At 37.3% G+C, this 12192-nt stretch overlaps 1 protein-coding gene across 3 annotated transcripts in view; it reads right to left on the bottom strand.

Moving 5' to 3' along the window:
- MIB1 (MIB E3 ubiquitin protein ligase 1) overlaps window positions 1-12106 on the bottom strand; it is a 47304-nt gene extending 35198 nt beyond the window's left edge. The window contains exons 1-7 of one of the 3 annotated variants that reach the window (XR_014175379.1): window positions 11536-12106; window positions 9557-9728; window positions 9244-9373; window positions 7723-7827; window positions 5361-5427; window positions 4331-4535; window positions 1626-1809 (exon numbers count right to left, since the gene is read on the bottom strand). Coding sequence is in view for 2 of the 3 variants with exons in the window: in XM_081952997.1 (XP_081809123.1) it covers window positions 1626-1809; window positions 4331-4535; window positions 5361-5427; window positions 7723-7827; window positions 9244-9373; window positions 9557-9728; window positions 11536-11764 (1092 nt within the window). In the remaining variant the exon portion in view is untranslated. The remainder of the gene's footprint in view (window positions 1-1625; window positions 1810-4330; window positions 4536-5360; window positions 5428-7722; window positions 7828-9243; window positions 9374-9556; window positions 9729-11535) is intronic. The other 2 variants (XM_081952998.1, XM_081952997.1) reach the window with 2 other exon arrangements.
- Between the last annotated feature and the right edge of the window lie 86 nt (window positions 12107-12192).

Below are 12192 nucleotides of genomic sequence, written 5' to 3'. Positions count from 1 at the left end.
GCAACTGGGCCGTGGAAACAGCTGGAGAGCCCATAAGCATGCATATCCTCACTTGCACGAGCAACGGGTGAGTGCTGTGTGCGCACTACATTTGTGTGGCACATTTGGGCAAATGGAACTGTGTGCACTTGTCGGCTGCTTGTACAAATCATCCCCTCTCTCCCCCACCCCCTGCCGGTCCACAAAGTTGGGGAAATCTGTTCTACCAGATGATTTTCACATTTTTATGGTACAAGAAATTCATTGTACAAATGTCTAATCCTAGAAGATAAAGCAAGATATAGTTGAGAGAATAAATGTTATACATATTGTCCTCAACCTACGGCCACAATTAAGCCCCAAATTTATGTTGCTAAGCAAGACATTTGTTAAGTGAATTTTGCCCCGTTTTACAATCTTTTTTGCCACAGTTGTTAAGTGAACCATTGCAGTTGTTAAGTTAGTAACAGTTGTTAATTGAATCTGGCTTCCCCACTGACTTTGCTCGTCAGAAGGTTGCAAAAGATGATCACTTGACCCTGGGGCACAGCAAACCATCATAAATATGAACTAGTTGCCAAACATCCAAATTTTGATCACCTGATCTTGGGAACATTAAAATGGTTGAAAGTGTGAAAAAAGGTCATAAATCACTTTTTTCACAGCCATTGAAACTTCGAACAGTTACTAAACAAGTGGTTGTAAGTTGAGGACTACCTGTGATTCATATTCAATAATATTCCTAGTCAATACTCAATAATGCTTAAAAAATAGGTAGACTTAGTATTTCCATCAAACTTCATTCCAAATTTATAACTACCTGTGTTTCCTCGAAAATAGGACCGAGTCTTATTTTCTTTATTTTCTTTTACGCCCCAAAATAAACACTAGGGCTTATTTTCGAGAGTGTCTTATTTCCCCCCCCCCAGGACAGCCCACTTTTTCTGCTTGTTTACAGTAGGGAAGGAGGCCATGTGGTATATTAGTGCTGCTGCCGCAAGGCGGGGTGGTGGTGGTGGAGCTGCCCCACGGACCAGCTTACCTCAGGGCCCTCACAGCTAGGCCCCGCCCCAATACCTGCCTTGCCTCACAATCATGGCAACAACACACCACTTGGTCTCCTGCTCCATTGTGGCCAGGAGCAAGCAGAAAAAGTAGGCCATCAGCCATGTGGGCTGCTGCTGCACATGGTTGCCAGTGCTTCATCATGAGGCAGGTGTTGAGGCGTGAATGGCGGCTCTGCGAGCAACCAGATAGAATGGGTGGCCGGCAGGCTGCACAAGCTCCTAAGTAGGGCTTATTTTGGGGGTAGGGCTTATATTAGGTGCATGCGTAAAAACATGATGGGCCTTATTTTCAGGCTAGGTCTTATTTTCAGGGGAACAGGGCATTGCTTACTGTGTCATAATGGTAATTGCTGGAATAAACTATCCAAACAGAAAGTCATTTCCTCCTGATTGATTCATTATACCTGATTATCAATAGGATTTATCCAGAAAGAGAAACCTATCTCCAGTGGACATAATTTGCACAATTTTCTAAAATTTCACTGTCATTCATTGAAAGATTTCACTTCAGTCCTGAAATAAACTTATCCACATTTTATTTCAAATTACATAACAACAAATATATTTATATAAACTTACAGGAAGCATTGCTTCAGCCCATTCACCATGTCCCCTTTGAAGCAACTTAATTCTTTCTAAGTCATAACAAACTTGGACAAGATCACCCACTTGAAATTGTGAAGCACCACCTTCAGCACCTTGCACACCATCTCCACTTCGGACAACATTGGCTTTAGTAAGAACAGCAGGGTTAAAGGTCCATCTAAAAAGTAAAAATAGCATTACTGTGGCAAGTGATTTTGTAGTTTTATGAACTACATAACTGCATAGTTCAGTTTTGCCTCCCATTTGCAAAAGATGCTTGATTATTATTAGAGAGGGCTGGAAATCACTATGAAGCGGTAAATAAGTCTAATTGCTATTGCTATTACTTTTATAACATTGCTTTTAGGATACAAATTATTAGTTCAAGTGAAAATGATTCAAGGATTTTTTTAAAAATCAAGTAATTTAAAGGCAATCCAGTACTTTACAAGCCAGTTACACTAAGGTTTATTCTAAGTAGACCTGCTGATACTCTAGTGAATATCAAGGAGGTAATAGAATAAATCTTATTAAAGAAGAATCGTGAGAGTGCTCAAAAGACAGGTCTTACAAATCTTTCAAAGCACCATTAACTATGCAGTTAGGATGAACTGACAGATAAAGCTGACAGATATTTGAACTTTCAAAAACTTTTTACAGCTTTTATTAATGCAAATTTAATAGTCATGGACAAAAGAAAACATTTTACAAAATGTTGTTTCAGAAGAAAAGCATAGGTTAAGAATAAACAGACTGATGGATGTAAGAAATAGAGCTGATGTTGCAAAAATGTGCTTGTATTTGAGCTGATATGAATTTGCATCTCAGTTATCAGTTAGGTAGTTGACAATAATAAATACCAAGCTAACAACAATAACAACAATAAGCAGCAGCAGCAACAGTAGCAAAAGTGTAAAAGAATGAAGAGCTAGACTTGGTAAAGGAATGAATCATTAAGGGAGGAGAAATATCAACTCAGTCCTGAGAAAGAAGAAAATGTAGGAAAGAAGCTCAGATTAATTCTGCCTTAATTTTGTTTGGTGTAAAATAGAGCTGAAAGAAAATCTGAGATGCTTTTAAGGTTCTGTTATTATATCCTGTAACAATAAAGTAGCATTCCTGAATTCCCTCTGATGTCTGTTTCTTGACCTTAATCTACTTCAAAGGCCTGAATAAAAAAATATTGGAGAATGAATAAAAAAAGTTGGAGAATGGAAATTAAAATTGCAAGTATAGTTCAATATAAACTAGAGGGAAAAAACAATATCATAATTTTAAAATGTATACAGACATAAAATAGCATCAGCTTGTAATGACTGACTAGCAAAGGGATTTTAAGCTGTAAAACATAACTGGGAAAACACTGACTTAATGTGTGACAATTGTGAAAAAAGATAAATTCATGTTAAGTATTAGAGGTATTCTCAGAATTCAATGTAGGCTTTTTCAACTTAAAAAGAAACTTAACAAATTTGTTTTGACCTTAACAGAACTGTTTCAAGCTTATTCTGTTTCAGGTTGGAACATTTCTGGTAAAGTTTTCTATGAGTTCAGAGTGATTTGTTTTCAAACCTGAAACAATTGTCTGAATTCAAAAAAGTGTCCTTATTGAAAACATTTTGCACATCTAACAATAATTTTAAAAAGGATTTTAAAATGTATGACTGCCAATATCACAGTTTCACAAAAAAGAAATCCAAAGCAATTTTTTTTAGAATGAGAACAATTTAACAAACTAATTGAACAGAAGGGTGATAAGCTTTTTCTTCATTGGGTATATTTAAACAGAAGCAAGAGAGCCCCGTGGTAGAAGTAGATTAATTTGGATTTCTGCATGAACTAGTAGATTGGAATCAAGAGTCTAAACCACTCCTTCCAACTCCCATGACCAAGACACTAAAGATCTCCCCTTGGATGAAACACTGGAAATATGGGAATTAAGCAAATTACTGTAATACATCGTGAAGGAAGTCAGAAGGAAAGAAAAAATACTTTTTCTCACAATACTGGAAACCAGGGTCATCCTTTAAAGCTAAATGGGAAAGGGTTTTTTAAAAGAAAAACACAACAACAAAATAATTATATCATTCAATGGCATAAGACAACCCATAGGCATCTGTTTGGCCACTATAGAAAACACAATGCTGGATAAACCTTTGATCTGACTCAGCATGCATTTTAATTTAGTCTGATATTTGAAAAATAAAACTGCTCATATATTAATTTTTAAGAATGTATAAAGAAATAAATGATGAATGTGTCGCATTCTTATTTGTTATAGTATTTTGATGTGTTTATAACAAAAGTAATGCAGATTACTCATGGAATATCGATTTTTTAAAGCTGCTATTAATTGGTGGAAATATTTCCTAGTAATACTATACAGCACGGGTGTCAAACCCGATCTCATCACATGACGTATCACAACATTTTTTTGCCTTTGCAGAGACGGGGGGGGGGGGGAAGGCCTGCACATGATGCATCCGGCCTGCAGGCCACCAGTTTGACATCCCTGCTATACAGGGCAATGAATATAAAATAAAGCCCAAGGCATTTCCCCGGAAGCCACATCATCAACATGAATTAGCATTTCCATTCTTATTTAGAGATCTTGCATGACACAACAGTAAATATAAAACACTAATTAAACACTTATATAATAAGAATGCTTTGCTTTATAAAAAAATAAATTAATATACCTATTCCCACTTGGATATTGTACAACAATGTCATGATCTTCATCTATTCCACAAACTGTGCCAGTAGTTGTTAAGGTTTCAAACATTCCATCAGTCCATCCTCCATGACCATGTTGCAATGACTGAACAATTTCTAAATCAAGATCAATGTTCACTAGATCACCAATCTGTAAACCGCCAGGATTTCTGTTGCCATTCTGTTCTCCTAAAGTTAAGAATTTAAAGAGAATGTATGCTTTTGAAATTTCATCCATAATCATATAGAAGGATACATTGCTATTTTATTAGTCTAATCTCAGTAATGTAGGAACAGAACAGCATTACATAACCAAAAGTGAAAGGGAATAGTATTACAACTTCATTTAACAAACTTATGCAATTACAGTCTGGAAAAATACAATAAATATTAAGTAAAATGTTATCTGGGCGACACATAACGTTCTATCTTTGCATATGATTGCTCTAAAGGATTCTGAATTCTATAGTGAAAGACGACAAACTATTTCTGCCTGATGACCTGGAGGGGAAAGACGCAGATAATCAGATTCTTCTCTTTTCCTTAGTATGAAAGAAATCAATATAGTGGCATAATAATGGACACTTTTTGTTAAGAGGTACCAGCATCAGTAAAAACGGCAGGCTTGGAATCACTTTAAAGAAATAGAATTTAGCAGCTCCAAATAAGTCCATAGTAAGATTACCCACATTCTCATCAGATGCTAGGTTCTGGCTGTATAAGTAATCAAACATTGCCTTTCTATTTCTTATATATAATTTCAGAGAACATTTAACTTGCAGCCTTGCTCTTCTGCATTCCTTGGCAGGCAGTCCAGCAATCACTATATTTGTGAACCCCAATAAACAATACTCATTTATTGCATTTACCTCTAAGAGTTATGATTCCTTACGTAAGCAGGCATTTTTCTTATAACCACTGTCATTAATGTCATCAATCATCTATTAAATTGCCTACACATATATCCCTTTAGCTTTATGCATTGAGTATCAGAATTCAGATTCTGTATCTTACCAAGCACAGGACAGTGGTCTCGATAGAAGGATCCTCCTTTTGAATCCTGGACACATTTAAGGTCTGACTAGAAGAAATAAAAATCCATACAGAGGATTTAACTCTGAACCAATATATGCATCATAAGATTGAGTGAGATATTTATTATGACTTGATAAATGGTATTTTTAAATCTTTTAATAATTCATAAAGTAATAGCAGACTGATACTTTCCTATAGAAGCGAAGAGTGTTCGAAACTATAGATATTATCTAGTAAGGTTTTAAGTGGGCATCCATACTTCACCATTAAAATTCTGGAGACTGAAAAATCACAGTACGTTTCCTCAGATGCAAGTCTGATTATTTTAAGTGAAGCTTATTACCAGTAAATGTGTAAGGAATTGTTGCATAACCTTTGCCCTATTTGTTCTTTAGTTCAGGGCAAAAAAAAAAAAAGGAAATTCTGCCATTTATTCTATAGTAAATCTGTACAAACTATTTGGAAAGGACCATTTTAAATGAATTCTCAAGCCTTGAAAATATAACTCAGGATATAGCCATTTGAGCTGTGCTGGCAAAGTGGTTAGAATGCAGTACTGCAGGCTACTTCTGCTGATTGGCAGCTGCCAGCAGTTTGGCAATTCGAGTCACCAGCTCAAGGTTGACTCAGCCTTCCATCCTTCCGAGATTGGTAAAATGAGGACCCGGATTGTTGGGGGCAATATGCTGACACTGTAAACCACTTAAGAGAGGGCTGTAAAACACTGTGAAGCGGAATATAAATCTAAATGCCATTGCTTGCTATTGGTATTATGATTATCAAAAGTTACATTTCTTTCTCATTTTAATCATACCAAGTTCCTTCTCTATACACATTCAACAAAGCCTTGTCTAACTGAGGCACATTAATCTCTTATAAAATCAGTGATAATGCTGAATCACAGTTGGGAACATTTGGGAACATGTGCGTTTGCAAAGTCAAATAAAATGTATAAAATAAGACAGCCTTGCAAGCTTACAGTGTACATACAGGTCATCTTGTAGGGGAGATGGATGGCATAAATAAATAATCAATCAATCAATCAATCAATCAATCAAATGAGTATCTCCAGCTAGTATACCTAGCAACAAATTCTAATTTTCCTCTTGTCTAATTATTCTTGCCATGCCTAATCCAAATACAAATATCTGGTTCTATCTCTGAAGCAGTACCCGCTGGACAAAGGTCGTTCAAGGCATATAATATATACTGAAGTAGGAAGCAAACGGGAAGAAAGCTGGGTTTTAATTTGTATCAACTGCAACTCAGGGAGCAAACAAAGGTGGTGTATGCTCCAATCATGTGCTACTACAAAGAACTCTGTTTCATTTTTGTCAAGAGACAAAAGTTCCAGAAATGTAAACTGGCATTTGCAAGATGCAAAGAATAATGTCTTCTCCTTTGAATGATATAAATATAACAATCTTAAAAACCAGTAACTGATACTTCCAAAATTCATAATTACGCCATATGAGGCAGAACCTCTGTATTTGCACACTTGCACCCTGCAATTTGGTAACAAGAGCAAAGAAAAAAAATCAAAGCATGGGAGGAAATCATGTACATGTATGGAACTCAGTAAGCTGTTTTTAACAAGTAAACTATAGTTATGTTTGAACATGCAACACCATGAATTTCAAATGTAAAACTTTTCAAAAAGTGATTTTAAAATCAACAAAGCATCTTGGCTGATTATGCTCTGTTTGTGTTGCAAGATTAACACGATGGTGATAAAAACTTATTTATACTAATTCGTAATATTGAACAAAGTACACTTTTCCCAACATTTGCATCACACTATAAAGACAACAAACTCCAATAAAACCAATTTCCATAAGAAAGGAATAATTTTACTAATGCTAAAAAGTGCTCAATAACAAGTATATTCATGTTATGTAATGATTGCAGAAATAATGTACATGTGAAATAAAACAAAATAAAATGTTAGCTGTAGCCCTAGTATCACTGAAACCAAAATTACTCAAGCAAAAAATAATGACCATAATGCATTAATGTTAATTAAAGTTTTATGAATAATCCAAATATTTAACTACAACACAGAACAGCAATCTCTACCTATTAAATATATTAGCTTTATTTTATAGAAATGTCACCTATTTAGAACAACACATATTATAGATACAGAGACAGAAGCCAGCTTAAAAATTAGGCTGAAATCAGACTTATGCATATGCATTAGTTATCCCTATAGCTGTAGGAACAATGAAGCGCCTAACAGCATGCAAACTGACAGAAGGATAACACAAAAGAAAATAGCACAGCACATTGTTATTACTTCATCATGAAATACTTCGGTTCTTTCTATTGTTTTACTTCTTACCATGCCCTCAAAGCCAACTCTGTAAAGGTTTTTAGCTCCATTGTCCCATAAAACATATGCTGCACTATGTGGACTTGATGCACTCCAATCTTGGATTTCAGTTACCTAGCAAAATAAAAAGGATACATGCTTACTACCAAAAATAAAAAAAATAAAATCATGATCATCCCACAATTGGCAAGAATCTTTGTTATTTTTCTAAAAACACTGAATTGGTTACACCCAAAAATCTGCTAATATATTACAATACAAACCATCATTTAAAAAAAGAACAAAGAACTATAAAAAGAAATCCATTAAAGTAGCATTTGAATAATATTCTATGCCTTTGCACCGATGACTAAAAATATGAGGGACCAATGGAATTCTCCAAAGACTAGCAGGCAAAAAACAGAGACATCCCTCCCATTTTCCACATCAATTCCTTGTATTGGGTCATTTGGAAAGGACCCAAATCACTTAAACATGGTGCCCCAAGTCTTGTCTGGTAAACCATTAGATGAATATTATGGTTAATCAGCAAACACTATAGTAATCAAAATTTAAAAAATCAGGAATGCACTCTTTCTCTATTCCCTAACAGTCATCTGTCAGGGTAACTACATAAACCTCTACCTTGTAGCCAAAAAACCAAGACTGCAATGTGACCCACAACCACTTATGAGTTGCAAGACTGAAGCCTAATCAAACTAGCTTAAGGTCAGTAAAGTTCAGTGGGTCTACTCTTATTTTTTAAAAGCAGTTATCACTATTGCTTCTTTTTAAGGCAGCAATATTTTCTATTAGTATTTTATATTCTTACAGTATGTGATTTAAGAAATGAAGCCCCACTCAAAACTTAATAACAGAGATGTATTTTTTTGGAGGTCATGTTTTTTCAAGTAGTCTGCTCATAAGTTAAAAAGTAATAAAATGTAGACTACATAAACAAAGATAAATAAGCCAACCACAATATTCAAGAAGTCCACTAAACCAGGGGCTGTCAAAATCCCAGCCCATGGGCCCAATGCATCATGCACTGGCCACGCCCATGCCCGGTTTAGCAAAGGGGGGGAAAGTCCCGATATGTCCATGACGACGACATGACGTGAGTTTGACACAGTGCACTAAACATTTGTCATTAAGTTCTCTGAGGAAGATTGCTTAGCATCTTTACCAAGAAAGAAGTATTACACGTCATCATTGATCAGATGCAATTGAGATAGACAAGCAAATTTTCTGCCATAAAACACCTCTTAGAAATATACTATAGTCTGGTTTTATCATACTCATCATGAATTTTTACTACCTGTTCACCAAATAATTTTATTACACCATCACCTCAGTATACTACAGTATTACTACACTGTTAGTGAGTCACACCAGGATAAGTCAGTAAACATATCAATATTTATATTTGAAAGGCACAGAGAACAGATAAAGGCTGCTAGTTAGAAGGAAAATCCAAAGAAATATTAAACATATATTATGCTACTAGTAATGAACTGTCCAGGAAACAGTAATGGTACTCCGAACTCTTACTTTGCCCCTGCGTCCATTGCCACCATCCTGATCTTCCCATTGCCAATCAACTCCTCGTACTACCCTGGCACCTGTAAAGATTCCTCTTGCAGTAATTTTCTTGGATTTACGGCGAGATTCCAGTAATACCCTAAAATATAATATTGATGATAGGTTAAAGAGATGCCCAATCAAAAATAAGTTATTTAAAAATATTTGTTGCCAAAATCTAAAAATTGCTTTAATGTAGAACAGTATATTTCACTTTAATGAACATTTTAGATGCAGGAATTTTTCTAAATAATATAGTTTTAAAATTAATTATATTTGTTACCTTTCACTTCCAGGTGTGGTTATTCTGTAAAAGCGGTGTCTTAGATGATGTTTATCCCCATGATAACATACTGTGCATAAATCATAATTTGTACATTCCGCACATTTCCATCGAATACCAATTATTGGTTGCTGGCGACAAGTATCGCACATAGTCCCATCATGTTTAATACCTATAAATAGATATACAACTAACATAGTATTTTAAACAGAACATATGAAAACAAACACAAAAACAATGGAGTCTAGGCATTGAGTATATTATCATTTCAATTACTTTTCAAACCACATCCTATAATGCCCACATTATTCAATTTAATCACATAATAGCTTCAGGTACTAATTATGTCAAATGATCAAATATAAATATATATAAGATACTGAGTCTACAATTACATATTAAACACAATCCAATCTGTCAGATAGGCAAATCCACTACCAGTACTCTTTATATATTAGAACTGATCAAACTTCAGTTATTATCATTAAAATTTATATATAAATACATTATAAAAACAGTCCATGGCTCTAGACACTATATCTTAAAAAAGAATATAGTTACTATAAATTAAGTGGGCTTTTCTCTTCATGGAGTCAATTAAAGAAATTAACAAGAAAAAAAGAGCAAACAACATCAGAGACAGGAACAGCATTCTTAAAAGGGCAGCTATGTCAGTTCGCTGTTTGAGTCTGAATTCTTCTCAGACTCAATAGAAACATTTTCTATTGTTTTTGTTTTAAAATATTGTTGCATATTGTTTAGATTGTAAGCTGCCTAAAGTCATTGGTTTAGATGGGCGGCTATTGAATACATAAAATATCAGAAGTGTCATTAATTCAGTAATAACTGATTTCTAAGAACCTGATATTTTTCATATCACAATAATTATTTGAGAAAATAAGGCCATAAACAATGGACATTTCCTCACTATTGTAAAACAGCAATGTAAATATAAATGTATTTCCCTGTTGCTGAATAAGTTACAATGGGCATCTTCTCCAAGACTAAATGTATCCTTTGCATTGGGATAAAACTTTCCAAACTTGGATCAAAAAGTATTTTTTAAAAATGAGTAACTCGCAGTGACATAATGACCTTATTAAGAAGACAAAAAAAAGAACCCTCCCAATATTTAACTTCAACACTATACTTATTTTTTTAAAGGATGCTGAAATAGTCTCTTGAAGAAAAGCACAACTATATTGCAAGATGAAAGATACTTTGCAATACTGGTCCAGAAAATCCTTTTTATATAGCACTATCATACATCCTGTGCATGTGTGTCCCATAGAATAAAGGGGGTGTTTTCCCCCCCCATTAAACTGAAGAAACTCCAAATCTTACTAAGAAGTTCCAATTGAACTAACTTCTTACATAGACATTAACCTCCAAAGGGGCAAACCTAGACATGTAGGATCTAACTCCATTGCCTGAAGGCAATCCCCAGTAATAACCTGCATTTTCAATTGACACTCTGGGTCAATTTCATTACACACCTCTTTCCTTTCCTATTAAGTGATCCTTTAACATTTTCTGTGCTCTAACATTGACTGAGCTCTTAAGGTCCCTGCGCAACTTCTGCCATGGGCTTCCCCGTTCACACCCCCTCTTAAGCAGGGAGTTCCCTGATTAGGAGCCCTGCGGAGAAACAAGGCCTCGTCTGAGAGTCGCCAACAACCCTCGCCCGCTCTTGGAAAACTCCGAGCAGTTTCCCGACGGCGCCGAGAGTCGCGCCGCTGGCAGGGAGACTCGCTGAACCCTAAAGAGAATCAAAACCCGTACACTTCTCCCCCAAGACCTAAACCCCCACCTCAAGCGCCCCGTGGCTCAGTGGCTCAGACACTGAGCTCGTCGATCAGAAAGGTCGCCAGTTCGGCGGTTCGAATCCCTAGTACGGGTCTCTCCTGGGTTGGACTGGATGACCTCCAAGGTCCCTTCCGACTCTGTTACTGATCTTGTCTCTCCCGCTTCCCTCTCACCTGTGGGCGCGCTGTCGAGGATGCGCAGGTCGTAGGCTCCCGAGCAGCGGTAATTGGCAGCCGTGCCGTTGTCCCAGACCACCACCACCTCCTCGGGGCTTTCGAAACTGCGCACGGTGCCCACGTGGCCCTCGCCGCCATCCTGCTTGCCCCATTTCCAGTCGGGGCCCCGCACGACGCGGGCACCGACGCCCTCCACCATCACTCGGTTGTTCCTCGAATTGCTCATTGTTACTCAGCTCGCCGGGGGGGGGGTGTTGTCCCTCGCGGTGCAGCGACGCCGCCGGGAGGGTCACTGACGCCAATAACCCGGGGAACCCGAGGCCGTAGGGATGCCTTCCCAGAAACGCCGGAACAACAAAGACCTGAAAAGCAAATCCAAGCAGCCAGCCGACCAGCTTGCCGGTTTCCTCCCGCGGGGTGGATAGGATGCGGCCTCCGCCAGCGGAGCGCAGCGTTCACGACGTGTAGCCTTTCCTCCTCCCGCACCCCCCTCCCCAAATGGTGTCGCCCAACCCGGAGAACCTGGTCGCGTTTTATGCAGGTTCGAAAGGGGAGGGGGCGAACCTGACGCTTCGGCTGTTACATCCGGGCACTATGGCGGTATCGCCATCCCGGCGGCCGTAGTAGTGGAGGTAGGGCACACGGGGCTCTCCT

This window comes from Natrix helvetica (assembly GCF_964273705.1).
Source record: "Natrix helvetica genome assembly, chromosome: 4".
Taxonomy (NCBI): domain Eukaryota; kingdom Metazoa; phylum Chordata; class Lepidosauria; order Squamata; family Natricidae; genus Natrix; species Natrix helvetica.
This window is presented reverse-complemented; position numbering and strand designations above follow the sequence as displayed.